General features: G+C 42.3%; 1 protein-coding gene across 2 annotated transcripts; it reads left to right on the forward strand.

Moving 5' to 3' along the window:
- Window positions 1-842: 842 nt before the first annotated feature.
- On the forward strand, window positions 843-10,076 carry NPVF (neuropeptide VF precursor). 2 transcript variants are annotated; one of them, XM_073333688.1, is made up of 4 exons: window positions 843-952; window positions 6,395-6,450; window positions 8,469-8,848; window positions 9,732-10,076. In XM_073333688.1, exons 2-4 carry the CDS (start codon window positions 6,406-6,408, stop codon window positions 9,826-9,828), a joined length of 522 nt encoding a protein of 173 aa, XP_073189789.1. In that variant the 5' UTR covers window positions 843-952; window positions 6,395-6,405; the 3' UTR covers window positions 9,829-10,076. The 2 variants fall into 2 exon arrangements, with proteins under 2 accessions (XP_073189789.1, XP_073189776.1); XM_073333675.1 differs by lacking the exon at window positions 843-952 and having other exon boundaries at window positions 6,313-6,450.
- The last annotated feature ends 16,333 nt before the right edge of the window (window positions 10,077-26,409 follow it).

The raw sequence follows: 26,409 nt of genomic DNA on the forward strand, positions 1-26,409 counted from the left end.
GGGTGGAGCTGTAAATTGTGCAGGTAACAGTACCTGAGCCTGGAGGGCTGCAATTCGGTCGACATAGCATAGCTACCTGAGCCTTTCAGGACCCCATCAACATCTGAAAAGGGAGGGGGGCTCCTGATGGGGCCATTCTGGAGGTTAGCTCCATGCTGTGAAGTGAAGCCCCTGCTATCTTCTAGTGGCTGCTCAAACTGTCATGCACTGAGGTGTAGGCAGTGCAACCTAGTGGTTGGAGCATAATCAGAGAGCAGAAGCAGAGGTGTGGTCAGGAGGCAAGCCAGTGCTCAGAACAAGGAGTTAAGAATCAGGAGTTTAGAGACTGGCAGGGAGTAGGGCTGGAGCGCAGCAGGCAAGGGGTGGAGCAAGGGCTGGACAGGAAGCAAGTCTGGAGCAGCTGTACGCAAGTAACACATTGAGCGGTCACTGTGCTACAGGGCTTAAATGGTGATCTGTTGGTTCTTCTGGCCAATCAGGGAGCATAGTCACAAAGTGAGCACGTTGGGTTGCTAGGCAACTCAGCCCGCAGGCAGCCAAGTTCCTGAGGGTATCCGTTTCAATGTCTTTTTATTATTTGTTGTTGTTATGTATTTTATTGCTGTAGTGGATAGGACATGGATCAGGACCGTAGTGTAATATCTTTGCTTCTTCATCCTCCTTGTAATTTTCCCATTGTGCTGCTGAATATGCACATAACATTCAGATCAAGGCTATGTGATAAAGCAAGATGGATTGCCAGTGTGACAATCGGCTCCTTCACCTATGACACCCCAATTTCCATACTGTTCAGTAAAATGCCATTTTCTGTTCCAACCTTTTCCCCATATGTCACAAAACAGCACAGGGCAAAAAGAGGATTTCTCTCCCCATTCATTCCAAACCTACATTAAAAGCAGTCTGAATGAACTTCATCACATGAAAACTTGACATGTTTTGTTCAGCTCTGGTGGTAAGATGAATGCAGCTTCTTTCTCACTCCAGGAAATATAACTGTTTTGCCTAAATACTCTTTCATATTTGCCCAGTGTGTAAATAATTCAGTCTTCATTCAGTTCCACATACTTCCCTCCACTGGACATATGTGGACAAAATATTAACTAAACCAGAACAATATTTCAAGTGCAAAATCATGCTTAAAAGGGATAAGATGGGTCCAGTAATGTCCATTTCTATAAGGATTACACAGTAAAATGGAAAAAAAATGAAGGTGGAAGTATCTAAATAAAAAGTATACTAATAATAATGCCAGTTTTGGAGTGTAGAATTACATTCTAATAAATTGTGGAATAATGCTTATATTGAAAGGCCTTTGCCTAGCAGTTCATTTGAATAAAAGCTGCTAATGGTTTTTTTAAAGTCCAGAAAGAGTTTTAAAATGTAATATATTTTTCCTCAGACACTTTTAATCATTGCCTGCCCATCCAGATTTAATCAGTTTCCTCTCTCTCTCTCTCTCTCTTTCTCTCTCTCTCTCTCTGGTAAGACTTTATGAAGCTTTTTGTTGATTTGCAGCCAGTGAAGGTACTTTTAATAATTTATGGTAAAAGGGTTTAATTTTTAATAGACAAGAATGGTTTAGAGATACCAATATACTGCTGTGTGTAGTAAGTACAGTACTACACTCTGCAGAGTAGTTAGTAAAAAAGAGGAATCCAGACCAAATGTTATTGGAAACATATTTATTTTATTACTACAATGAATGTATAATTGAAGAATCTGTCCAACCTGAAATTATTGTTCACAACTTATTTACCAAGAGGATAAAGTTCTTTTCAGCTTACTACTATAATAACTCAAACCCAACCCCACCCCCATTATTTTCTGTCTCCTGTGCTGTTCGGTTGCTCCAGCAGCCAGGAGAAAGCATATTAAAATGTGACGTTATGCATTCATTTGCTGGATTTGGCTATTCAAGAAAAAAGCCTCTTGAACTGAAGGCTGATTCATAAGGTGCAGTGTTTAAAATAATGTTATTTGTATCAATTCTTCACCTAAGACTACCTGAATAATGGAAATTCTCAGCTATTTAAGGCTGGGGGTTATTTTAAAATGGAGGCCCTGGTTCAGCACAACAGGAAGTGTCTGCTTTCCCCACTGTGCTGTGATCAAAATGCAGGTAGCCACCATGGCTGAATAAGCTCCTTTCTTCTCCTGCACAAGGAGGTAGAACAGGATAATGTTGCACTTAATAAAGATGGAAATGATCATCAGAGCCAAACTAATGCTTCCAATTCTGATCTCACTTACACAGGTTTTTATACCAAAGTACCTTCAGTGGAGTCATTCTTGATTTATATTGGTGTAAGAGGAAAATCATGCCCATTGTATCAAACAGTACCAAAATTCTGATTTTATTGAAGATACCTGGGTGCCTCCTGTACTAAACTGCTGTACACCATAGCATAAATAGAACACAGTGTAACTAGAACAGTGTATTGCATATCATGCAGAATGACTGAAAAATGACCAGACTGTTGTTTCAATGGAAAAAAATATATTTTTAAATCTTGCTATTTCAAAATGAGCCATAAAATAGGTCATATAACACACAATGGCAAAATGAATGTGCTATGAATGATTTTATCATTATGGAAATGCTTGGATGCTTATTGGTGACATGAGTCCTGTAACACATAATTTTCGCACAATAGGTTGTTAATAATGGATAAGGGTTTTCATTATATTATATGAAATGGAATGAACAATATTGAAGTTTGTTCTTTCACTGGAATCCTGTAACTCATTGTGGACTGAGTTGCTTATAGTGTGGGATGCTCTACGCCATTACTACTAATCACATTTTAATGTCAAATATTATCAAAGTAGATGTTCTCTAGACCAATGTAGATGATTATCATGGAGTAGATCCTACTCCTTGTTGCACAGGTATGTGAGAATTCTTTCCCATGCCCACTCCCACTGCACAAGCAGCAAGGAAGGATCACTTCTAGCATTCAGGAAAGCACTCGGAACTAGCCCAGCATATGGGCCCACACATGACTGTTAACATTTTCAAAAGCCTGTCCTGGCTCAAGTGCCTGATGGGCACTGAGATGGGGAGCTTAATGCATGTTTGGGTACTTCAAGTATTTTCAGAACAGGAGTTTAGTCCTAGCCAAGTCCCCTGAACACTCTGGGTGCTGAATGCTCTCAGAGTATGTCTTCACTGCACAGTTAACCCAAGTGGTTGGCCACTGGGTCTGAGCCACCCAGAATAGCCTAGCCCAGGTGTGAGCATCCCCCCTGCAAAGTCCTACCCACATTCCTATGTCCTGCACTCACCTGTGTGTGTCTGGGAGCATAATCCATTGTACTCTGTCCTGAGACACTCTAGGACTCTTTCCCAAGCAATTGTCTGTCCCATGGGGGAAACCATGGGGAGGGCATTGAAGGACTGTTGGTACTGAAATTATTTTTGCCTCATTACAAAGTGGGTGGGTTCCAGCTCAAGTCAAAGTGGAGCCTGAGTTCTAACTCACTGCCACACCTGAGATGCTGAAGAATGGCCACTGGCCTCCCTCCCACCAACATGGGTCCTAAATGCCAACTATAGCTAATTATTAGTAAAATGTTTTGGAGAACCATTCTTAACATACACACACACACAGGGATACACACATGCACACACACACAAAACAAAACCCCCACTATGTGTGTTTTTGTTATTTTATCATTTTTCTTACTTTATTGAAACATCTGGGGATGTGAAATTGTAGAGTACTTTAAGGTGTCCCAAATGAAAAACCTCTGACTCATTGAATCTTTTAACCAGAAAGGTAGTACAAAAACCAACCAAGCTAGTTAAAAAACAGCCAGATGGCAACCCTTAAACTTATCCCCCATGCTTAAAGCACCTTCAAACCTGGGTCAGAAGTTTTTCTGCATGGATGGTGGGAAGGTTCGCCTAAAACTTGGGACTGAGCCTGAGTTAATTGGGAAGTTAAGAGGTTGGGTACTCAATCAACATTTTCAAAAGTGCTCAGTGGCCCCCATGTGCTCAGGAATTGGTTGTGTCAAAGGAAAAACTAAATTGTGGTGTACTGAAAACTGTTAAAATTGTAAGCTGTCACTTTAAATTTTAGAGGGTTTTCCAGCTCCTCCTTGCCGGATGTGGGGGTGTGGGTGTCCTCTCTAGGGAAGTGTGTGATCTGGGCCTAGTAGCTGTCAGTCTGCAGAAAGTCAACCTATAGCAAGGCAGGATGAGGTGTGGCTCTGTTTTAGGGAGCAGCCTGCTTGTGTTTACTTGTGTGTGATCATTCTGAATTCTAAGAAATAAAATAGTGTTATATTCCAATCTTCCAGCACAAGTGTTCTGTTTTGCATCTAACTTCTCTGTGTGTATGCCATGAACATAACATAAACCAGAAGGGGAAAGTTAAGCCCTCAGAAGTCAACTACTCCTTGATTGCCCTGCACATAATATACCTAAGAACTCCCCTCTAAATTGATTTAAGAAACAAACTCAAACATGAGAGAGAGAGAGAGTGAAACTGAGAGATTCACAGACACTTGTTGCAGAATGGACAATAGCTGCCCAACTGTCCCTATCCTGACTAGAGAAAATGGGACCTGACTCTCACTCAAAGTATTTCAGAAGTGGTTGGTTCTTGCCAAGTCTGTTTAATTAAGAGGCAGACTATCTCTCAGCACTTAAGTGAAAGACCATTTGAGAAAGAAATGTTCAAAATCCAATGGCCAAATAAAAGGAAAATTTGATGGCACACTCACTAAATGTTAGATATTACTACATGAAGTGCATTCGTTATTCCCTGTCATTAATTCATAAATGCCAAGGCTAGAAGGGACAATTGTGACCATCTGTCTTGCAGATGCAAATCCTGTGGACTGAAGCCTTAGAAAGGTCATAATCCAAAGCTCCCACAAAAACTAAAATCAGAGAAGACTCTGTATTTGTCACACACAGAGCTTTGCACCCATGAAAACAAGTAGTTTAGTCTAATCAGAGTGATTTTACTCGCAAACTCAAAAATACTTCCCAGTGAAGAATGCACAAGTATAGTGGATATAAATTAGCCAGGTTATTCATAACATAAAACAACTTCTCTTCTTAGAATTTTGCAGATACTATGGTACAACTGAAGAAACTTTTCATCTTCACAACCACAGCATAGAATTCCAAAAATTATTCCTGTAGAGTCCAATTTTCCAATGTGAGTTTCTAATTTGTGCCCTCAGATTGGTGCTTATAGTACTTATGCACTAGAATGTTCAGTTAATGAGTCTATTTGTCAATTTAAACCCCAAAAATATAGGATTTGTACAATCTATATAAAAGCTCATATTCGAGAATTGGGCACATATCATGCATGTGCCTCTAGCTCTTGAAATATTTGCAGCCTTTATGGTGCATGCTTGTTTGTCAAAATGTCCATTAGAAGATTCCATACATGTCTTAAGGATACAGGCCGCATTTTAATCAGACTCAAGGCTAGTGCAGGCACAGTCATGTCTGTGCACAAATTGGATAGTAGGCTGTCTCCTCAATGAGTGTATACAAACAGGTGTGTGCCATAAACCTGTGGATGCAGTTTTAAATGTAGGCTTTGAATAATTTGGCCCTAAAACATCATTACACCATACCCAACCAGCATGTCCTCCTGAAACTTTTTAAAAACACAACAGTTAGGCCTGGTAATTAATGGCATGCTCCTTGTTTAGCTCTAATATGGATGAATATGTTTAATACATGGGCCAGATCCTGAAAGAAACACCCATGGATTTCAGTGGGACTTGCGGGTTCTAAATGTCTCTCAGGGTCCCTCCAATGTCCACTGAAGTTAATAGAAAGACAAACCATTAATTTCAATGGGTCCTATGTTTGCAATTTTGCTCATCTCAAAACAGGCATTATAACCATCCTCCAAGTATAATGTAATCAGAAGAATGCAAAGTCTTGTATCTACATCCTTAACAGATGGTTGATATGAGAAACAGGAACAAGATGCTTTTGTTAAAATGTAGCAATGAAACATGGTTATTATGAGTGCTGGTTGGTGAGGCGTTCAAAGTTAGCTAATTAAAATCTCTTTCATAGCTAGAAAAATATTTGTAAAGGTAATGTGTTTGCAGCAGGAAACAGTGTTTATTAAATATGTTCACAAAACAAATTCCCAACATTCTTCAAATATATATTTAAAACTGCATCCCTAATTAATATTAAGAAATAAAGCATTTGGAGTTGATGTCACAGTTTAAGGAATCTCTTTGTTTTCTAATCATATAAAAAGATGATCATTTCCTTTGCTGTACAGATTCTGAGCTCTCTATATAAACTTAATTTAAGAGAAAATGAAAATCATCTCAATCAAAAGGTTTATTTTATTTACTTTAGCCAAATTTATCTTTTTAACATCAAATACTTCGTGCCTAGATGAATCAGCAATGTCCAGTCTGCAGAGCAGAGATTATGGTGATAGATATTCTGAGGTAAGGTTTGCCTTGGTATGAGATTATTTTGAGAATTGCAGGTCTGATCCTGTGTCCATTGAAGTTAGTGGCAAAGTTCCCATTGACTTCAGTGGCACAGGATCAGGTCCTATAACATCACTAGCATAAACAAGGCTTGTTGAGACAACTTTCATGAAATCTATCCGCTGGCTTATATGTAGTGTGTAAAGCAATTCATGATTTGATTTTCATGCAGTAAAACCTTGGGATTCAGGGTGATGTTTATTTTGAATGGATTTTTGCTTATGCAGTAAGAAACTGTCATGCTTTTTATTCTTATAAAAGATGCATTACTGATCCAAAATTAATAAAGAAATGTTTGAGATGTTCAAATAATAATGATAAATGGAAAATACTATAAATCTGATGTGGTAAACGGACTTAAAGTTCTACCCTGAAAAATGACTATAAAATATCATCGTGGGGTCCATATTTATTGTGTCTCAATAGCTGCCAAATCAAATTTACCCAGTTTATATTTATACAGTTTATATATAAAGTGATTTTTTCCTAACTTTCTGCCCTAGAAGCAGTCCCTGGGACCTCAGAGTCTACATTATTTTTGCCTTCTGCACCATCGCCAGTTATAAAAATTCTTCAAGCAAAAATTTTACCTTAATTATACCTGTGCACAGGGGTCCTGGAACTAGGGGTGCTGAAGGTGCGGCAGCACCCCCTGGCTTGAAGTAGAAACAACAACCAAATATATGGCTTCCTCTTTCAGCACCCATGTTATACAAATTATTCCAGCACCCCAGCCTGTACAGCCCCTTAGTCTTCAGGTTTGCCCCTTGTTTACACATTTCAGTGGGGTTGCTCAGGTGTAACAGGAGATAGAATTTGGTCCCACAGTTAGAAGTGAACAATTCCGTTAATGATGTCTGAATTAGAATAGACTCCAGCTCCCTCTCCCAATAGCTGTGCTTGCTTCTGCAGTGCTGAGAGAAGTAAACATTCATAAAAACATATGGGCTGGAATGGACAATGTTAATGTTTGGTTTTTAATTTAAATCTAATACCTTATTTGCACTGATCTGCTTTTAAGATCGAGAAACTTAACAACACAACTTCACAAAAATAAGATATGACTTTAACTGTGCGCAGAGAACACTTTTGCATAAGAAAATAATTTTTATATAGCCACTTTTCAGAGAACAACGGCACTAATTATTTCATAAAACAATTAATATCCTGGGCTCAATGCTCCACTGTGTCCAAGCACAGGGATTGGGTGCAACAGAAGTGGTTCTGTACCGGTCAGCTCAAGCATGAGATAAAGCAGTGTAGGAGCTCAAGGTCCTTAATGCCCCTATGCCAGTAGAGGATCAGTGTAGCAGAATAGAGTGTGATCCTGGCACACCACATATGCCAGAAATGGAGGAGTAGTTCTGTTAGCTTTACACTAATTTGAAGTTCTCTTAGGCCAGGGGAATTCTCCAATGGCTGGGCAGCATGAATGGGAAGCTGTGGAGATGGGAACCAAGGGAAAAGGAATCATGTGAAGGGAAAAGGAGACCAATAAGAAGGGAAACAACTGTACAGGAAGAGGTAGAGAAGAGGACAAGACAGCAGAAAAGCATGTGCAAGGAGCAGGGAGAACGGGAAAGGAACAGAACAGATGGAAGGGGAAGATAAAATGAGCAAAAGGAGACTGTGATTGACATTTAGGGCAAAAATGGGTATCACTAAAGCAGATAAAGATACAGAAATGCATTCCTAATTTTCTATGTAAACAACTGCTGAAGTTGCCACTGGAATGTTCTCTGGTAGCCAATGGGAGGAAATAGTCTACAAGACAATCAGTCTTCAAGGAAGAGTCCACACTCTGAAAAATATTTGGGGAATTCGCATTCTAAAAGCATTAGGAAAGTATATTCTTCTCCCCCCTGTCTGTGCCTACAGAAACCTTAAAATTAACAACCTACTGTATGTGATTTGTATGTAGACAGGTTATCATCCATGTAAAAAGATGATTGTATCATTATTTCTATCTTTAGTCCAGTGAAGACTTCTTAGAAGAAAAGCAGAGAAGTCTCAATTTTGAAGAACTGAAAGACTGGGGATCAAAAAACATCATTAAAATGAGCACTCCCACAGTCAACAAGATGCCTAATTCACTTGCCAATTTACCACTGAGGTTTGGAAGAAATGTTCAAGAAAAAAGAAGCATGAAGCCAGTGGCTAATTTGTCTCTGAGATTTGGGAGAGCTTTTGAAGGCAGTAATAGATGTGCTCCTAACTTATTACACAGGTTCAGGAGATTTCCATTTGTTAAAAGTTCCATCCAATCACTTGCCACCTTGCCACAAAGATTTGGGAAATCACTACCTGCCCACCTATCAGAAGACATTCAAGAAGCTGAGCAAGGCAATAACAGGTAAGTGTTTAAAAGCATGCGAATGCCCTCCAAATGATAAATTAGCCAGGATTCAATCCTGCCAGCCTTACTCAAGCAATCTCAACTGGGTGTTTGAGTGAGTTTGATTTGCCTAAGTAAGGACATCAGAATGATGCCCAAAGTTCATCAGATTAAAAAGCATTACTATTACTGTCAGGAATTTTTCAACACATTGGTTTTTTTGGTTGGAAAATGCCAATTCATCGAAACTGAAAGGAAAGTGTCAGGTTTGATGAATTTCTCATTTTAAAATGTTTTGAAATTGTTGAAGCTTTCCATGGCAATATCTTCAAAATGAAAAATTCCATTGTTTTCCATTTGAAACAATGTTTTGTTGTGATATTTAAGCTAATTATCATAAACATTGTTTTTAAAGGTCAAAACCAAAATTTTTTGAAAGGTCAAAATTAAACATTTCAATTGACCTGAACCCCAAAATAAAAAGATTGGTTTGGTGACTTGTGAAAATTTTTGAGATTTCAACTTTTCATCCTGATTTAAGACAGGAAATATATTATTTTCAAAATTTCAATTTTTTCCAGGAAAGCCATTTCCTACCCAACTCTTATTATTATTTGGACCAACTATTTTCTACTGTGAATTTTATTTTTACACACAATAATAATTCCTTAAAAATACCAGTAATCCAAACATTTCGTTAATCTGGGGGGCCTGATTCTGCTTCACTTGTCTTGCTCTGAAACCACATGTTTTGCCTGCATGAAGCAGAAGAGAAGTCCAGTTCAGAAGCATTCACTGCAGAATCAGACAGCCAGTATTATCTGCATCTGCCGTTTTTCATTCTTCTGTGATTGTCTCACCCGATTATAGCACTTTTTGTTTTGTATTTCTGACCTTTTAGGAATCTGTATTCAAACAACTATATTGAAAAGGAATCAAATGATGAAGACTCAAACCAGAAAAGCTGGGATCTATATTTAAATCAAAAGATGATGTAAGGGAAACAGAGGTGCAAACTGAAATCTAGACTTACCTTCATAATAATATTAATACTATTGTACGTGGCTGGTGCTGTGCAAACCATTGCAGTATATTGCAATGATAACGGTAGTTATTTGTTGTACTAGTTCATTTCAGTGGCAGGATATCATAAATTTTAATGACTGCTGCCTGACTGATGTCCTGTCTGTTGTAAATTTTTGAAGAATAGTTGTATTGTATAACTGGAAGCATTTTAAGCAAATAAAAAGACGCATACTACAACTAGTAGGAGCCTACTGTGTGAATAGCAAACAGAAACAATTCTGGAAGGAAAAAAGCCCACTGCCATCTTAGTGTCTTATGTAGCCAAAGACATGAATGAAAAAAACATATACATGGAACTATTGTTGTTGTTTGAGACATATTTGGATAGAAGTTTTGTTTAGGTGACCACTGACATTTTTGCTACAAATTAAATGCTAGCTTCTTAGATCATCACAGAGGAATGGCATCTATTGTTGTCTCTTCATAATGCAATTACTATTTTGAAATAATACCCTCCCAAATATCCTGAGGAATCTGAACTGTAAACATTCTGTTTCCTCTGCCAGACTGAATGACATTAGAACTACCAGACGCACAGTTGGACAGAGCTTTTACATTCTAAACCCCACCTTTTCACACTGTAATTTTCGCAAAAACATTCTTTGGGATAAAAATGTTCTTGCTTAGACTTTGATCGGACATTTCAGTTCGAGCCACATTTGAACAATATCAGTTGAAACATTCTAGTTATATGAACGGGAAAAAGAATGGATCCCTTTTATTTGTGCTCTGATAATTTCACAGTTAGGGACAGATTCTGACTTGCAATCAGCCCCTTTGCACCACTCTAAATTCATTGGGGCTACTTGCAGAGTATGGTTCTACTCACCTTAAGGGTGGCAGGATCTGATCCTAAATAAACAGAGCCCCTGCAAAGTGGGGAATATTTAGGTATTACATAGAAATTCATCCATATTCAATAAACACTGTGAAAGTCAAAGTGTATGTGGGTATTTTTGTCAGCAGCAAAACATTGTAGACTGAGATTTTCAAAAGTAGGAGCCTAAAGTCAGGCTTCTGTGTTCAATCTGAACACCTCTCACCCCACATTCCCGCTGAAGTCAATGGGGAACTTCCCTTGGCATTGTGTAGAACTCCTTGTAGGATCAAAGGAAATAAATGTTCTGATCTTTGTAATGTTTTTTAAAAAAATGAAATATGTCTACTAGCTACTGCTAGACCCAAAACTTGGTCATGACATACAGCACGGAAATGTATCAGATTTAAGAGCAGTCATAGAAACTTATTCTGCCATGTTCATACTTAAGGACATTGGTCAACGAAGCATACACATAAGGAGAAATCCTGGCCCCATTGAAGTCCAAGAAAGTTTTGCCATTCCCTTCAGTAGGGCCAGAATTTCACCCTTTCTGAAGTCAGTAAAACCATGGAATGTGTTACTGATTTATAAGTGAATGAGCATTGGAACTGAAATTCCCAAAATGGTGAGTTGTGTACTGATCCTTGAACACTTCTAGCATGTCAAGTGAACAAAAAGCAAACAACATTTGCAAGAATCCCTAAGCAGCAATAGCAACTGTCCGCTTAAGGGACATACCACCTAGCAACAAGGTCAGATTGGCATTAATTGTGACTGCAATGGGAGAAAAGCAGTAGCCTGAAAGCAATCCCTGCTACAAGTATAAATAGGATGCATTCTAACTACAGGCTCTGCAGCACAGATCTAAGAGAGGAGAGATGTTGATTTATTTCCTCCCAGCAGATAAAAAGCTAGGAGCAAAGTACATAAAGGAGAAATTATGTGATGCTAAGCAAAATTTTGCTTTGGTCTGAGAGTGTGTGAGCCAGGAAAACAATCACTGACTAGTGTAAAGGGATGAGAAGGAGCTACATACATAGCTACAGCTATTACTCACCAGATTATTTATTATCCACATATTGATATTATTCATGAATTGGGAAAAAGCAAGAAAGATTAAAGTAAATCAAGTAGCAGACCATCCAAACTCACAGGGATTAATTCTAGGAGGGTTCAGGAGTTCCTCTCCTTTCCTGCTACACAAACAATATTTATGCTTATCATTAAACTCACCAGGCAAAACCAACATGTTCGCTTGAAATTCCTACCTGAGCTTATAAAGTGGACAGGTGACAATTTACTGCCAAATGTAAAGGTCTGAGGCCTCGGCATGCGGTTGAGTTCCATGTATTGTTTGGAGAGATTTAGTAGAGTGTAAAAAGACAATAGTTTTACCCAGAAGAAGCCATAGACTCTCAAGCATCTTTCATCAGGGAAGGAAACCAGTTTCTCACATTTCCCAAAATGCAGAGGGCCAGTCACTCTCATCTTGTCTGTGAAGCCCCAATGACTTACACCATACAAGGCATACAACAACCTCGATTTTTTTAAAGGGTGGCACAGCTTAACATTTAGGTTTCACAAAAATAAGCTTCCACAAAATGTGAAATCAACAGGAATTTTAAAATTCCAGCCAAAACCATTTAATTAAATAAATAATCATTCCACTACACTACTGTCATTGCAACCCAGATATCATCACATTGTGCTACTGCGTAAAACCTTAACATGAAATTGACTAGAAAATGTCAAAAAACAAAAATGAAATTGCCTAGTCTATTCTCTTTGTCCAGCAAGAGAAAAATGCAAAAAAAAAAAAAAAAGTACACAAATAGCATAAACCAGTGAAAAAAAAGTAGGATTTTAAAACTGGTTTCAGTTTTACTAATTGGAGCGGTTACTACACTAACACATGGTTCTTTTACGGTATGTTATTTTTAACCTAGCATAGTCCTTTTAACAAGTGATGTAGTGCTAAATTTTATAATGCAGAAACCCTGCAAAAGTGATCTGAAGTTGGTAATTCTGTCACACAGGCTTCCACAATCTATCTTATGAGTGATGTCATAAGATAAAGTACACATATTAAAAACTTAACTTACACTTTACCAGTAAATGTTATCTCATCAACAATCTGTGAAACTGCAAATATGAGATTTCACACATTAATAACAAATGCACATATCATAGCAAGGTAAAATACTTGTAACTCAATTCTTATGTGTCAAACTTTAAACTAAGTAGCAAGTCACATCCAAAGTGGACATGTAATTAGTCAAAAAGCCCATTGGCGGTGCATGTAAAATACTGTTTTCACAATATTAATATTCTCTGCAAATTTAAAATAAGAGCAAGATTCACTTGTATGCTCCAGCTACTTTTGGGGCACTCCATAACCCCAATTTAATTGGCTGATCAGACCAGCCCCCGCCCCACTTATCCTGATGGCCCCCCACAACATCCCAAAAGATCTGAAATATATCCCACTCACCACAGCCCCCAACACCTCAGCCCCACCAGCCACAGCTCCCCTCCCCTCACCCTCCAATACTCCCCACTCACCTGTAGCCCACCAACAGCTTGTCCCCAGCACCGCGCTCATTACCCCCACAACCTTCCTGGACTCTCACCGACTCCTCCCCCACAGCTCAGCACCCTGGTCCTGTCCTGGGCTAGAGCTGCACCTTCTGATTACGGCCACCCAGTGGTTCCACTTGTTCCCACCACCTGCCCCACACTCAAACAATGTGGGCCAAATTTGAGTGATGAGTGGCATTGCAACCTGGCACACAGGGTTGCAGCACTGCTCAGATTTGATCCAGGCAGCAGTCCCTCTCTTATGATGGGTGGGTGGCTAGGCCAGCCCTGAGCAGCAGTGCAACCCAATGCACCAGGCCATTACTCAAATAGCTGGGCCAAACCTGATTGGCATTGCAACCCCGTGTGTCAGGTTGCAACACCACTCACTCAAATTTGGCCTGGCAGCCTCTCCATCAGGTATCATGCTGGGGGCAGGAAGCCAGACCAAATTTGAATGGCATTGTAACCCCATGTGCCAGGTGAAGTGCTGGAGTGTTGCTCCATCCTGAATATCAGGTGCCAGAGTTACACCCCAGACCATTCTGGCAGCTTTAAATTACACCCCTGCTTTAAATCACATTTTGGGAAACATATGGGAGTGCATAAAATGTCAGAAGGCATTTCTCCTCAAGAAACTGTCTGTGGGGGGATCTATCAGGGCTTCTCTGCCCCCTGCTAGAAATTACCCTCCGCCTAAGGCAAATCCACTCAGGCCAGGTTACCAATGGGATTGAGTCTCCCAGGGGAGTGGAAGGGCTAAGAAGAGACACTGACCAATAAGGTGCCAACAGGTCAGTTAAGAAAGTTCACTTGCTTCTTCTGAAGGTCAGTGCTGAGTGGAATTGTGGCAGAAAAGGAGCACAGCAGAGCAGTATTAGCCCAAAACACCACGGCCAGGTCAGGCTCTTTGCTTAAGCACTGCAGCTAACTAGTTACCTTGTGTGTTTGTTAGTTTAGAAGGGCAGACAGACAAATCTTGAGTTTGTTTTAACTGTTTAAGACTCAGGCCAAGCTCACAGCACAGGCATTTCTGCTCCGGCACAGCTGCCACACCATCCCTTCTTTTGAACCTTTGACCCACAGGTTGTCTGATTTATCTTTATATAGCTATAGATAGATATGGGTTAAGTTGGTCCTGTTCTCTGCCAAGCCCAAAAGGCACCAGAATGATTAGTACAGATATAGGTCAAGAGAAACATAAAGAGGAAGAATCATTTTACTCATTTTCTTATGCTTAGAAAATGTGGCATTAAAGCAAGAATGTTACATTATCTCTGTGTCATGACACAGTTTTATGGGCCTTAAACTCCCCCCCCCACAACCCCCCGCCCTTGCCAATCTGGTCTCTACAGCAGAAGACTGAGTAATAGAATGAACAGAAGAGTTCTAATGTAGGAAGGTAAAGTAATCTAATTACTCTCTACTTCAGGAATTCACTGACTGTTATCAACGGGTTCATCCACTTTTTGTGACACTTAGAACAGTGTGTACTCAACCTATCTTTGAAGCTTCTGTGCTCAGAGTATTTATCCCGGCTTTGAAGCTTCCGTGGTAAGGATAATAAAAGGTAATGTGCTCAGTCAGTGAGCCAGCCAGTGTACTACTTAGCAAGTGCCGTTCACATCTTCTCCACAACGGCATCCATCCACACTCCTGTCTGCAACAGACTGAAAAGGAGCAGTGTAATTCAGTAGGGTGAAAGCCAGTTTCTGAACCACCTAACAGAAGGGCTGAAAACACAATGACAAGGGAAAACCTCCTCCTTGAGCTTCATCTCAGTGCTACCAAGTTTCAGCCAAAACTGGAAGATGATCTCAGATCCCTATAGTGCGGGGGAGAGACAATGGAGAGTCCTACGGAAATCTAGCTTATTTATAATCCTCTCCACCACAATCTTCACATTCTGTCTATTTAAAAATTCCTCCTCTTCTGCCCTCCACAGACCCATTCCTCCCAATTAATTATTAAAAGGCTCAATACTAGAGACAGAAGCAAAATCTTGCACTTTGTATATTGCATGCTCATGTTACATCCAAGTGTGCAGTCGATGAAAGATCATATTTAACCCACATGCTTTCATACTGCAACTTTTTATTCTTTTCTAAATTCACAGAAAGGGAGCGCAACAGTGCAGTAGAGGAAGAGGTTTGCTGGAATCACCTGTTTCTGGAGAGGTGCCCAGAGCAGGGCCACAGCGACCCAGATTTAAAAAATGCAGAAGAGAAAACCACTAATAGGAACAGGAAAAATCATTTACAACGCAATAGTGATTAATTTAATCACAGAAGGGGTGACATCAGTGGTCTCTCACTAGCATAGAACTGAAGTAACACAGTTCTGGATCAAGCCCACAGCATTCTGCAGCAGAAACAGGGGAATCCCTAGAAACCCTGTTCCAGGATTGACATTCAGCTACAGAAGTTCCTCCATAATCATCCTGATCTCATCTTACAGAGGACCACATTACAGATGTATGCGCATCACCTTTATCCCTGACGTAGAATAGCTGATTTTGGTTTTAAAATAAGAAATACTTCGGTAGTAGACCAATGTATTAGCAATTCAGGGAGGCAATGATTTAGAGACATGGGACCAAATGTATCCCTAGAATGGCACTCACTCACAGTCGGGCTGAATTGGGCCAGTGATGAGATTTATTCGCAGGAGTTCATGAGCAAGTGTGGAGAGAATTGTTTTTAAAACATCTGATATAACAAATACCTCTTCTTTGGTTGCTAAAAATAAATGTGTCACCTTCATCTGATGGTTAAAAAGGTTCCTAAAATTGCATAGCTTAAGCTACACTGTATTACTGACATGTAGATATTGATTTGAAAGGGGAAGTGGGACTGGTTTCCCCTGGGTGTAGAAAAAATAGGCTCAGGGAATGAAAAATAAGATAAAAGTATATGATTGGTATTGACTTACACATTGGATGTAGCTGTGTTCTGAAGTGTATGCATCTGAAGTGTATGCATAGTCGCTATTAGGGATTTTAATCAAATTCTGAGTGCTGGAATTTTGCTAGGAAATAAGAGGCCACCAGAAGTGCAAGAAGGAACCCTGATATTTCTCCTGTTGGGCATTTCAACTGAAACTTGGCACTGATTTCCAGCGTCAATAGTGTTACAAGAGAAAGTGGTTTGATTTAGATGCATGTGAAGAAATTAGTTAAACCAAAATAAAGATACACGAAGGGTAAATTTTACTTCAGTGTGGTGAAACCAGGCTTTGATTTGGCCTGTTTGGGTCTTGAAATAGAGACGTGTGAATGCAGATGATGCTGAACATCTGCGACTTGGCTGGAAGTTTGTGCTGTGTTCAAGAAGAGCTGCTTCATGGAAACAAAGGGTGGAAAAAACAGCAACAGTTGTCAGCATGTATTTCCTGGTGTCTCTCAGTTGACCACTGCCATCCACTTCCGTAATATTTTGCTTTCGCCCACTTTCCCATGAATATATTCAATGGGCCTGATCTGCTGAGGTGATGAGCAGCTGCAGCCCCTATTGATGTTAGTTGAGGTTTCAGGTGCTCTGAACCTCTGAAAGTCAAGCCATGTGCAAGTCTTATTTGAAAGGCTGATTCACCTTATGCATAAATCCGTACATTTAAAACTGCCTATCGGGCTACAGCTAATGATTTTTTTAATGTAACTAGACGGCATGGGACTGACTCTTCATGTACACATGGGTAGAGTTAAAGTAACTCCACTGGAATCAATGACATGGCCTTGGTGTAAAAACAAGATAGGAATCAGACCCTGGTATTCCAAACATTAATACCGGACATCTTTTCTAAAGAAAAAGGGGTTTACATTAAATAAACTATAGAATGATTAAACAGGATAGCATAGAAGCTTCTCCTATCTTTTGTGCAAATTATCCAATATGTGGGCATAGACATTCAAGCTAAAATTATGTTAATGACCACAAAAATTTATCCCAAACCATTTATTCTTATATAATCTTCACACTTTCAGACTCTGTGTTCTTATAGTAAGGTTAAAAAAATGGTACTGAATTATTTAATTAATTTCCCTTTTTCGTAACAAAATACCAGAAGCTTGTACTAAAATCAAATAATTATAAAGCAGTGCAGGTTGTGAACACAGTTCTTTATATCTCTTCCACAAAGAAAAATAAAGGAATCTGTGATTATAAAATCTAATACAGACGTTTGCAGTCATGATCCCAGGCCATCTGCAAAACTAGTCTACTGCCACAGGAGGGCAGAAGTCGCACTATTTTTAAACATGAGAAATGCTTTTGAAGCATCCAGTTACTATTTCAGACAGAATGAAGTATTGTTTTAAAACATTTTCACCTCATACTGTAGATTGGGATAGAAGACTTCTGATGGAGGCCCTAGACTTAAGAAAATGCAAACACATATAAAGTTATTTTCACACTGGCTATCTTAAGACTTTGCCATAAATGAAGTCTAGTTATATTATTGTTTACATTCTTACACTTTGAAACCATTTCCCAAAACCTGGAACAGAACAAATATAGGCTGCAAAACCACTGAGTCAGTGCTGTCTATCTTCTATCTTTTGCCATTGGCATAAGTATAATAATGTATATCACCTTGGGTAATAATACCACTTTTCTCTATAAAAAAATTCTGTGGCAGATTCCTTTTGAACACTGAAGTGTGTATGATTCTCTCCACATAAAGAAAGCAAAAAATCAGCACCAGGGCAGGATAATGGCACTTGAATAGTTTCCCATCTAAATCCTGACATCCACCTGTTTCTTTTAGCACACGTGGAGATAAATTTGAGTTTGCAAAATACGTTTTCTCTTGATTTAATTTAACAAACTTTTTTCTCCCATTAGGTCATTTCCCTGTAAGTAACAGAAACATTCTTTTGTTTGATAAGAAATTATCATGCTTCTTTCTCTTCCCATTTATTAAAATACATTATGCCACATTAAACTCGTTCAGTTTTAGTGGGGGTGGGTGACAATTTAATGTCTGCCACCTCACCTTCTTTGGCAATCTTTGATCTTTTCTGCATTAGAAACTGGTGAGTTTGAACCCGGAGATGGATGACTATTCAACTTGCCATTCAGATCTGCTAAGGCTCTTTATTTTTTCCTGATTGCTTCACTTCAGCACTACATGCTAGATGATGCTAATAGCCCAGAGCCCATAGGAAGGGGTGATGTGGAGCTACAGTAACCTGGAGAAGTCGCTAGGAGGCATTACGGCACAGAGAGGTAGACTGCCTCCTTGTGCTGTGGGCAGAACAATCTGCAACACCTCCTTATGGTGCTCCTCTTTCCCCTGCCCAAAGCAGTCAGTCAGCTCTGCTGACTGGCACGCTGGAGTTTTGGAGCCATGGTTCTGCCTTTTCTTTGCCCTATTTTTTTCCCCTTTCCACTGACTTGCGCCCGGCATAGGGAACAATTGGGCAGTAGTTTTTGGGGTGTGGGAAGACAAAAGTTGCAAAGCCCTGAGAAGAAGGATGAAAACATCCCCTTAAGTAATCTACAAGAATGGAGCATCCCCAAATGAGCAAGCCCCTGAAAAGAGCCAGAGTGAGCCTAAGTGGAAATAAGAGCTAGAAAAATTGCTGTGGAATCCCACTATGACCATTAAGTGCTGTAGCCTGCAGTACAGCTGTCAGTTTGTTCACTGCTTTTTCAAAATCATGTGGAAGGCACGATTTCTCGAGACTTTCGAATAGCCTGGAAGAAATCCTCAAATTTTCATATTCTTTGAAAATGCTGCCTCATCACCACTTCTGTCTCTAACTTTCCTGTGGTTTAAAAACTTGAATCATTTGCTTGTAAGTTCACTTTCTGTTTTCTTAGGGCATGTCTACACTGCATTGTAAACTCAAACTTGTGGACTTGGTGTTTCCAAACCTGTGCAGGCATGGGTGGCATGTGAACTGCTGGCTTGGGGTGGCTAGCCCCCAGCCCCACCCCTTCCGCCCAAAGCCCTGCCCCTTCCGGGACCCCCACCAGAGCCCAGAGCCCCTCCTCCATGGCCGCCAACCCCGACCTAGCGCCCCCAATGCAGGAGCGCCCCCAACCCCACCAACCCTGGAGCGCCAGGAGGATGGGGAGCGTGGCCCCAGCCTCCCCCGCCCCAGCCCCGGAACACCAGGAGGGTGGGCAATGCAGCCCCAGCTCCGAGTGCCGGGAGGGCAGGCGGTGTGGCCCCAGTCTGCACCAGGTCTGCCCACTTGATGCTCCCAATTTGTTCAAATAAAATGACCTTTACTGTCTCAGGAGAAGTGGGGCAGGTCATGAGCTACCCCTTCCTTTAAATCCTTCTCTCCAGATCTTGAGGATACCAGTAACCACCTACAGAAAGACTGCTGCAACACATGCCTCTTCAAACAGCAGGGGCTGATACTGTGATGCTGCCTACATCACAAGCTATACTATATAGTATATACCCCAAAGCTGCAACCATCTGTCATTGTGATGTCAGAGCCTACCCTGAATGCAGGCCAAAATATACTCACAGGATACTGCACTGAGCCAGAAGGTAGGCTTGAGTTTATGGTTTTGCCCCATTCCATTGCCCACTAGCCGTTCATTCTGCAGACTGCCAGACACTGAGTTGGGGAGAAGGGGGACGGATCACTGCAAACTGGCCCCTTGGACTGAGAGCTCCCTAGAGAATGGGTTATCACAATGTTTGCAACATCTACTATATTTTAAATTCATACAGATCTTTGTATTTATTCAAAGGAAACAATGGGTTTAGCATTCGTCAGAATGTTCACTAGAATTTCTATCCCTCTGTGCTGTTTGTAACAACCCTTTAGAAGGAAGCCTGAAACCAATTGTATTTTTTTTTAAATCCATTATTTTGCTATTCCATCAGGGGACGATACTGGTTAATTATAGTAGGGTTGATAAATAAATGCCAAGTTGTTGATGTTGGGCTACTTTCTTTTTTATACAGACTGGTGTCTATTTGGTGGGCAGGGTAGAGGGTAATACTGTAAGTTATGCAGGTCCTGACTCTCTTCTCTCACGCTGGTGTAAATCAGGAGTAATACCAGTGACGTCAGTGAGGTTAGGAAGACTAAGATTGTGTGTGTGATCAGAATTGGGTCCATTATATTTGTGAAAAACAAAAAAGGCACGGGAGGTCAAAAGTTAAGCCAAACCATCTTTTACCCCCAGCAAATCAATTTCCTTAAACAACTTATTCCCACATAATAACTTACTCCCACATACAATTTTTCTTGGGGGAGAATCTTATCTAAGGGGCCCCCTCCTACCCTGTGTTTGTCTTGTCTATTTAGAATGAAAATTCTTTGAGACAAGGACTGTCTCTTACTGTGTGTTTGTGCAGTCCATCATTAGTGGAGCTTCTCAGTGCTACTGAAATATAAATAATAATTATAATAAGGAGGTCCAAGATGCAGCAGCTAAATCTCCCAGACCAGGTAGCCCAATCCCACCCTAGGAAAGGAAATACTAGCCTTGAATGTAGGGGAGGGGACAGCGTGTGAATGCATGAAAGAAAGAAGCTACTATCCTCCTCTCTAAAGTCATTAGAAACTCCTGGGAGCTGGGGAAAAAGCTAGTCTCATCCCCACTAAGTAGACTGGGTGTTATACACTACAAGATTTCCCCAGGATTTCAGTGATTGGGGGAGAGCAAGAAACAGGTGTCCAGTGACTCCGAATGGGGGGACAAGGTGGGAGTTATTATTAGGCAAAGGAGTTGGTTTGGGGTATTACTTTACACTGAGCTAATACAGTTGTTGTTAACTTGGTATTTGATCGTGAGTCTCACAATGTTAGGTGATTTTGTAAAGACCCAGCTTCTGGAGGAAGGTTGTTAGGTGGGAATCTCAGCCTTCATTTTAACAAAAAAAGTAACCTTTTAGCCCACCTGGTTGCAGAGAAGAGCTCATGTGCAAAGCCAGAAGGTAAATATAAAGCACCCAACGTTCTTTTTTGAAGGATCTCGTTAAATTTTAGGCCAAATTAAAGGCCAATCTCATGATTTGCAGAGCCTGACATGATTTTTGTATCCTTGGGGTGGCAATATTGTAAATGGGGGAGGTCTTCAGCAACAGGAATGAGAATCTGGGGGAGGGAATGGGGGAGCAGAGGAGAAAAGGGAATGTAAAAGGTCCTTGGGCCCCACTGTAGGGGGTAGAGACTGTGCTGTCCCCTACTGGGGCTTCTACATAGACTCTGGGATTGAGGCCCAATTCCTCTGCTGAGAATTCTCCATGGACTAGAGAGGCTTGGGAGTGGGGGCTGTTGCCCCCAGCTGGGGATTTCCTCCTGGATAATGGGAATTTGGAGGGGACCCTGCTGCTCCTGTTGAACAATAGGGCCTTGGTGGGACCCAGTGTATATGTGTGGTGGAGAGGGATTTCCCCATGGACAACAGGGCCTTGGGACCCTGTGTGTGAGGGGGCACCAGAGACCAGTGGTTTTCAACCTTTTTTCATTTGCAGACCCCTAAAAAATTTGAAATTGTGCAGACCCCTTTGGAAATCTTAGACAGTCTACAGACCCCTAGGGGTCCGCAGGCTACAGGTTGAAAACCACTGCCATGGACAACAGGATCTTGGGGAAACCCTTTGAGTATTGGGGGGGGGTCCCCATAGAGAATAGAACCTTGGGGGAAACCTGTGAGTGTTAAAGGATTCCTTATAGACAATAGGACCTGGGGGGGGTCCCTGTGAGTGTTGGGGGGTTCCCCAGGAACAATAGGGCCTTGGGAAATCCTGTGAGTGTTGGGTGGTTCCCTAAGGTGACCACCTTTCCAAAAGGCAAAAGCAGGATACATGCAGCAGCCCCTCTGTGTCCCCATCCCCTGTCCCTCCTCTTCCCCCAAAGTCCTGTCCCGAGGCCAGGCTGAAAGATGGAGCCAGGCTACGCTAAGAGCTGCTCAGGGAACCAAGGCTGCTGTGTGGAGTCCCAGACCCTCCACCTGTCCTGGGTGGGAGGCTGGGGTGCCCAAGAACAGCCCCCAGCCTGTGTCCCCAGCCCCCAGGGCACACCACCCAGGGCAGATGGAGAATATGGGAATTGGCACAGTTGCCCTGGCTCCCTGGTCGGCTCTCACTACTGCCCAGCTCCAGTTTCTGGCTGGGTTAGGGTTGGGGTCTTGGAGGGAAGAGAAGGAGCATGGGTGGGGCCTCACAGCAAGCGGGGGCTAAGGCCCACCTCATTTCCCACCCCCACCAGGCACCACCCCTGAGCCTCAAGCACATGTGGAGTGGCGCTGCAGGGAACCCGGGACAAATGTCCCGGAGAGTCATTCAGCCCAGAACCAGGACTTGAAATGTACCTTTCGGGTCTGTCCGGCCTAATTAGGGATGGGTGGTCATCCCAGGGTTCCCCGGGACAACAGGACCTTGGGGGGATCCTGTGAGTGTTGGGGGTTCCCCAGGGACAATAGGGCCTTGGGGGGACACTGAGTGTTTGGGGGGTTCCCCAGGGACAATAGGGGCTTGGACGGACACTGTGAGTGCTGTTGGCTTCCCTGGGGACAATAAGGCCTTCGGGGGTGCCGGCTGCCCTGCGGGGTTGAATTTCCCATGGACAATGGGAGCTGGAGGGGTCAGACTGGGGATTCCCCTGTGTGGGCGTGAGCGGGATGCTAATTCCATCGTGCCCTATTATTGAGGCCTCCCCAGAGTACTGGCCCCGCCCCCAGATGGGGTGGTGTGAACAAGTGACATGTGGACTGAGTACCAGCTTCGCCCCCTGCCTCCGCGTTCCTTGCCTGCCCGTCAATAACAAATCTTCGATTCTGATTGGCCGTGGTGGCTCACGGAGCTGAAATCCGATTGGATTCTTCCACTAGGGAAGGCGGATCCAGTTTCCCAGGAAACGAGAGCTGCGTGGGTGGGGCGGCTGGGCAGGCCACGACGCGCGTGAGCCGAAGGGGCTCCAGGATGATGCGCCACAGGGGGCGCCGCCGAGGTTTTTAGCCCACCACGTGGAGGGGCGGGTGCTGTCTGTGCAGTGCAGGGGGCAGGTCCCCAGCGGGCTGGGTGCTATGAGCTGTTGCTGTGGGACTGGCTGTCTGTCGTGGAGCCCAGGCTGAGTGCAGTGTGGGGTGGGGCATGGAAGCACGAGCCTGGGTATAGTGAGCTTGTGACCAGTCTTCACAATGGGGAGAAGTGAGCAAGTGGTAGCTTCCTGCATGGCACAGAAGTACCCTTCACACAGTTCCCCAGAAAGGACATGAGGGTTGGACACATTGGGTGGTTCAGCTAGGGTCCATTTCTGGTAAGTGGGGACTGGATTTTTCCCCCAGTGGGAATCCAGACTCATGAACTTTTATATGATCATTACAGACTTGTTGCACCAGTATCACTAGGAGGAGAATCAGGCCTCTATTTCTTATCTCTTTGCAAATTTCAAACCCACAAGTTGTTGGCAACAGCTATGATCATTGGTTCCTTTGCAAGGTGGTAGTGACTGAATCTCACGCTTCAGTATGGGGTCACAGTAGTGGTCAAGTAGGTCCTCATGCATGAATACCAGACAAGTACACACACCAAATCAGTATGCACACCAAGCATTCCCCATGTGTATTACAGGAGAGTTTTTTGCTTTTCTTTGAAGATTACCATATCCACTACCATCTGAGGAAAGATATCAAACTATGAATCTGATCTGGCAGTTCCTACACTATGTTCCTAGTCCATAAGGCAGACAAAAATAATATATTGTAAAAGTTGTATAGATACAAGAGAAGCACTAATGTTTTTCACAAAGAAGAGTGAAATATTTGGTTCTCATTAACTTGCAGTAATGCTGAAATGAGAGAGGGCAGTTCAATAAAAATAAACCACACAATAACCCTGGTTAAATTGAAGTTAAGGTTGTAGGCATATGTCTGTGGTGTGAATGCATATTGCTTTTCAAGAACATTCGTGTTAAAACCCCTCAAAGAGTAGAAATCAGAATGCAGTTAAAATTGTACCTCTCAAAACAGGCATCCTAACTGCCCCTTAACAATGCCACTTTACCATATTCCCTGCGTTACATATAGAGTATCAAACATGGGGGCCATAGAACACAGGCTTAGTAATTCATGTCACACACACGTCTCAGTAAGCATGATGATTTGAGCACTAACTGTTACTCTTTCCTGTATGTTCTCTGATAGTGTTGTTTGGGCAGAGACAGCTAGCTCTGTGTCTAGTGACACTTGGGTAATTGGTTACCATATGGAGTCAGAACCTAATCCTGTCAGATACTCAGTGCCTTCAGCAGCTCAGAAGAATTGGCCCTTAATGAAGGATGATGGATGGTTGCCTTCAGTACCCTGTTTGCCTAATTTGTGAAAATCTTGTATGTGTACTGTGTAGTCATAACATCAGAGCAGGGAGCAAAGGTTAGGGGATCTCTTCCCCTCGCACTTCTTTGTGAATTCCTGATATCTGAGTTGGGGAGCCCTACTAATGTACGCTTCCTTAGGAGAGCAGCCCATCTCCTGTGGAGCTTAGGAGGTGCGCAAGAATCTGGCTTTGCCTGGATAAGTGCCTCTGTTGAGCCTTCTAACATTTCCAGGAACCCCACAAAGTCTCCTTGGGGTCTTATGCTTGTCCCGTGAGCCTGAGGGAGAACATTGATGGAGTAGAAAGAGCAGAGTTGACAAGCTGAGGAGCAGCATAGTGCTGCTGGAGAAGGTGGGGAAGCAGCACATAGTTGGCTTATGTAACATGCAAAGCTCCTGCTGTATTCAGCAGCAGAAGTTCCCTCTGACAAACAATGGGAGATTTGTTGGGTGGAGAAGGTGAAGAAACTCTAATGCTTTCCAACCCCTATGTCCTCTCCACCCCTGCCTGAGCTGCTCCTTTCCAGCCTGGATCCCTTTGCTCCCCAGAGTTCCCCCATTCCTCATAGCAAGAAACACCCACTTCCCCTCATGTCTCCCACAGCCCCAACTCCTCTGATCCCTACCTACGGACATGGTCTCCTTCAAGTTCTCACATGCTGCATATCTCCTCTCTCTTCCCCATGTCCCGTTTCAGATGCCTTCTTCCCTTGTGAACTGTACACGCAGTGGTTGGGGGGTTTCCAAGAGCATAGGGTGCAGATGGAGAAAGGGTGTGCAGAAGGTGGAAGAGGGGAAACACTAGTGTCTTCCAGCCTTCTGCACCCAATGAATCTTCTGTTGTTAGTTGGAGAGAGTCCTGCTAATGTAAACCAGAGGAGGGCTCATCAGGTGTAGAAGGGAGGGAATGCTAGAGCTAACCCCATCTTGTCCTTTTGAACTTCTGCTGAGTGCCTCCACCCTGGCATTGGACTTGGAGTAAAGGGCATGGGAACATCAGGGGAGTGGGGATCTTTTGAGAGGCATGAGGGTTCTGCCAGGAGCAGTAGAGTTCAGGTAGGGAGAGGGCACTCATGTAGTTTATGATGCAGAAGGAGGGGGGGAAGGACTTGTGGCTTTTCAGAGGGGATTCCTGTGCTGTGAGCCAGAGGAGCTTCATTGGGTGGAGAAGGGAAGCAGAGGTGCTTACTCCCCGCCATCTTCTCCTGCATGCTTGAGTCGCTCCTTTGAAATCAGAGTTGTCGCACTTTACTCTCTGTAAATGACTGCACATGGCTCCAGGCAGTGGAGAATCCTGTATTAATTCTGTTACATCACCTGTCATCCCAAAATGCTTTCCACGCTCCATAGTCTATACAGTATGCACAGCATCACTGAAATGCAGGGTGCAAAATGCCTTCCACTCAGCACACTGAACAAAAGTGGGAGGAGGAAAAGCTTGGCAAGGGAGCAAACTCTTTCTGTTGTGAAACGTGTCATGTGATCATTAATGTCTATACAGAGCAAGCAAGACTTTGGATTTTAAGGGTAAATCTGAAAAATAACAAGTGAATCTTTTCAGAGTCCATATTCCATGGGAAGATTTTCTTTTCCCTGCCATTTGGTTAAAATGTATTTCTAGCTATTGTTCATGAATTGAATAAAGCCATAGTGCTATACTTCTGTCTCTAAACAATCTTTTTGTTCTTGTTTTACACTGTAATCTGATACAAAGGATCAGTTGCAGTATCAAAGTGGCCACTGTTTCCTCTGCTGAACGGTATCAAAGTTCAGCAGAAGCTACCCATGTTACTTGCTCAGACTGT

Source organism: Lepidochelys kempii, chromosome 2 (assembly GCF_965140285.1).
Source record: "Lepidochelys kempii isolate rLepKem1 chromosome 2, rLepKem1.hap1, whole genome shotgun sequence".
Taxonomy (NCBI): Eukaryota; Metazoa; Chordata; order Testudines; family Cheloniidae; genus Lepidochelys; species Lepidochelys kempii.

Bases quoted from the DNA above. Each gene is read 5' to 3' on its own strand.
- NPVF (XM_073333675.1), top strand. From the start codon at position 6,313: ATGAAAATCATCTCAATCAAAAGGTTTATTTTATTTACTTTAGCCAAA. The intron at 6,451-8,468 runs GTAAGGTTTGCC...TTCTATCTTTAG, and splicing joins ATGGTGATAGATATTCTGAG to TCCAGTGAAGACTTCTTAGA. The intron at 8,849-9,731 runs GTAAGTGTTTAA...CTGACCTTTTAG, and splicing joins GCTGAGCAAGGCAATAACAG to GAATCTGTATTCAAACAACT.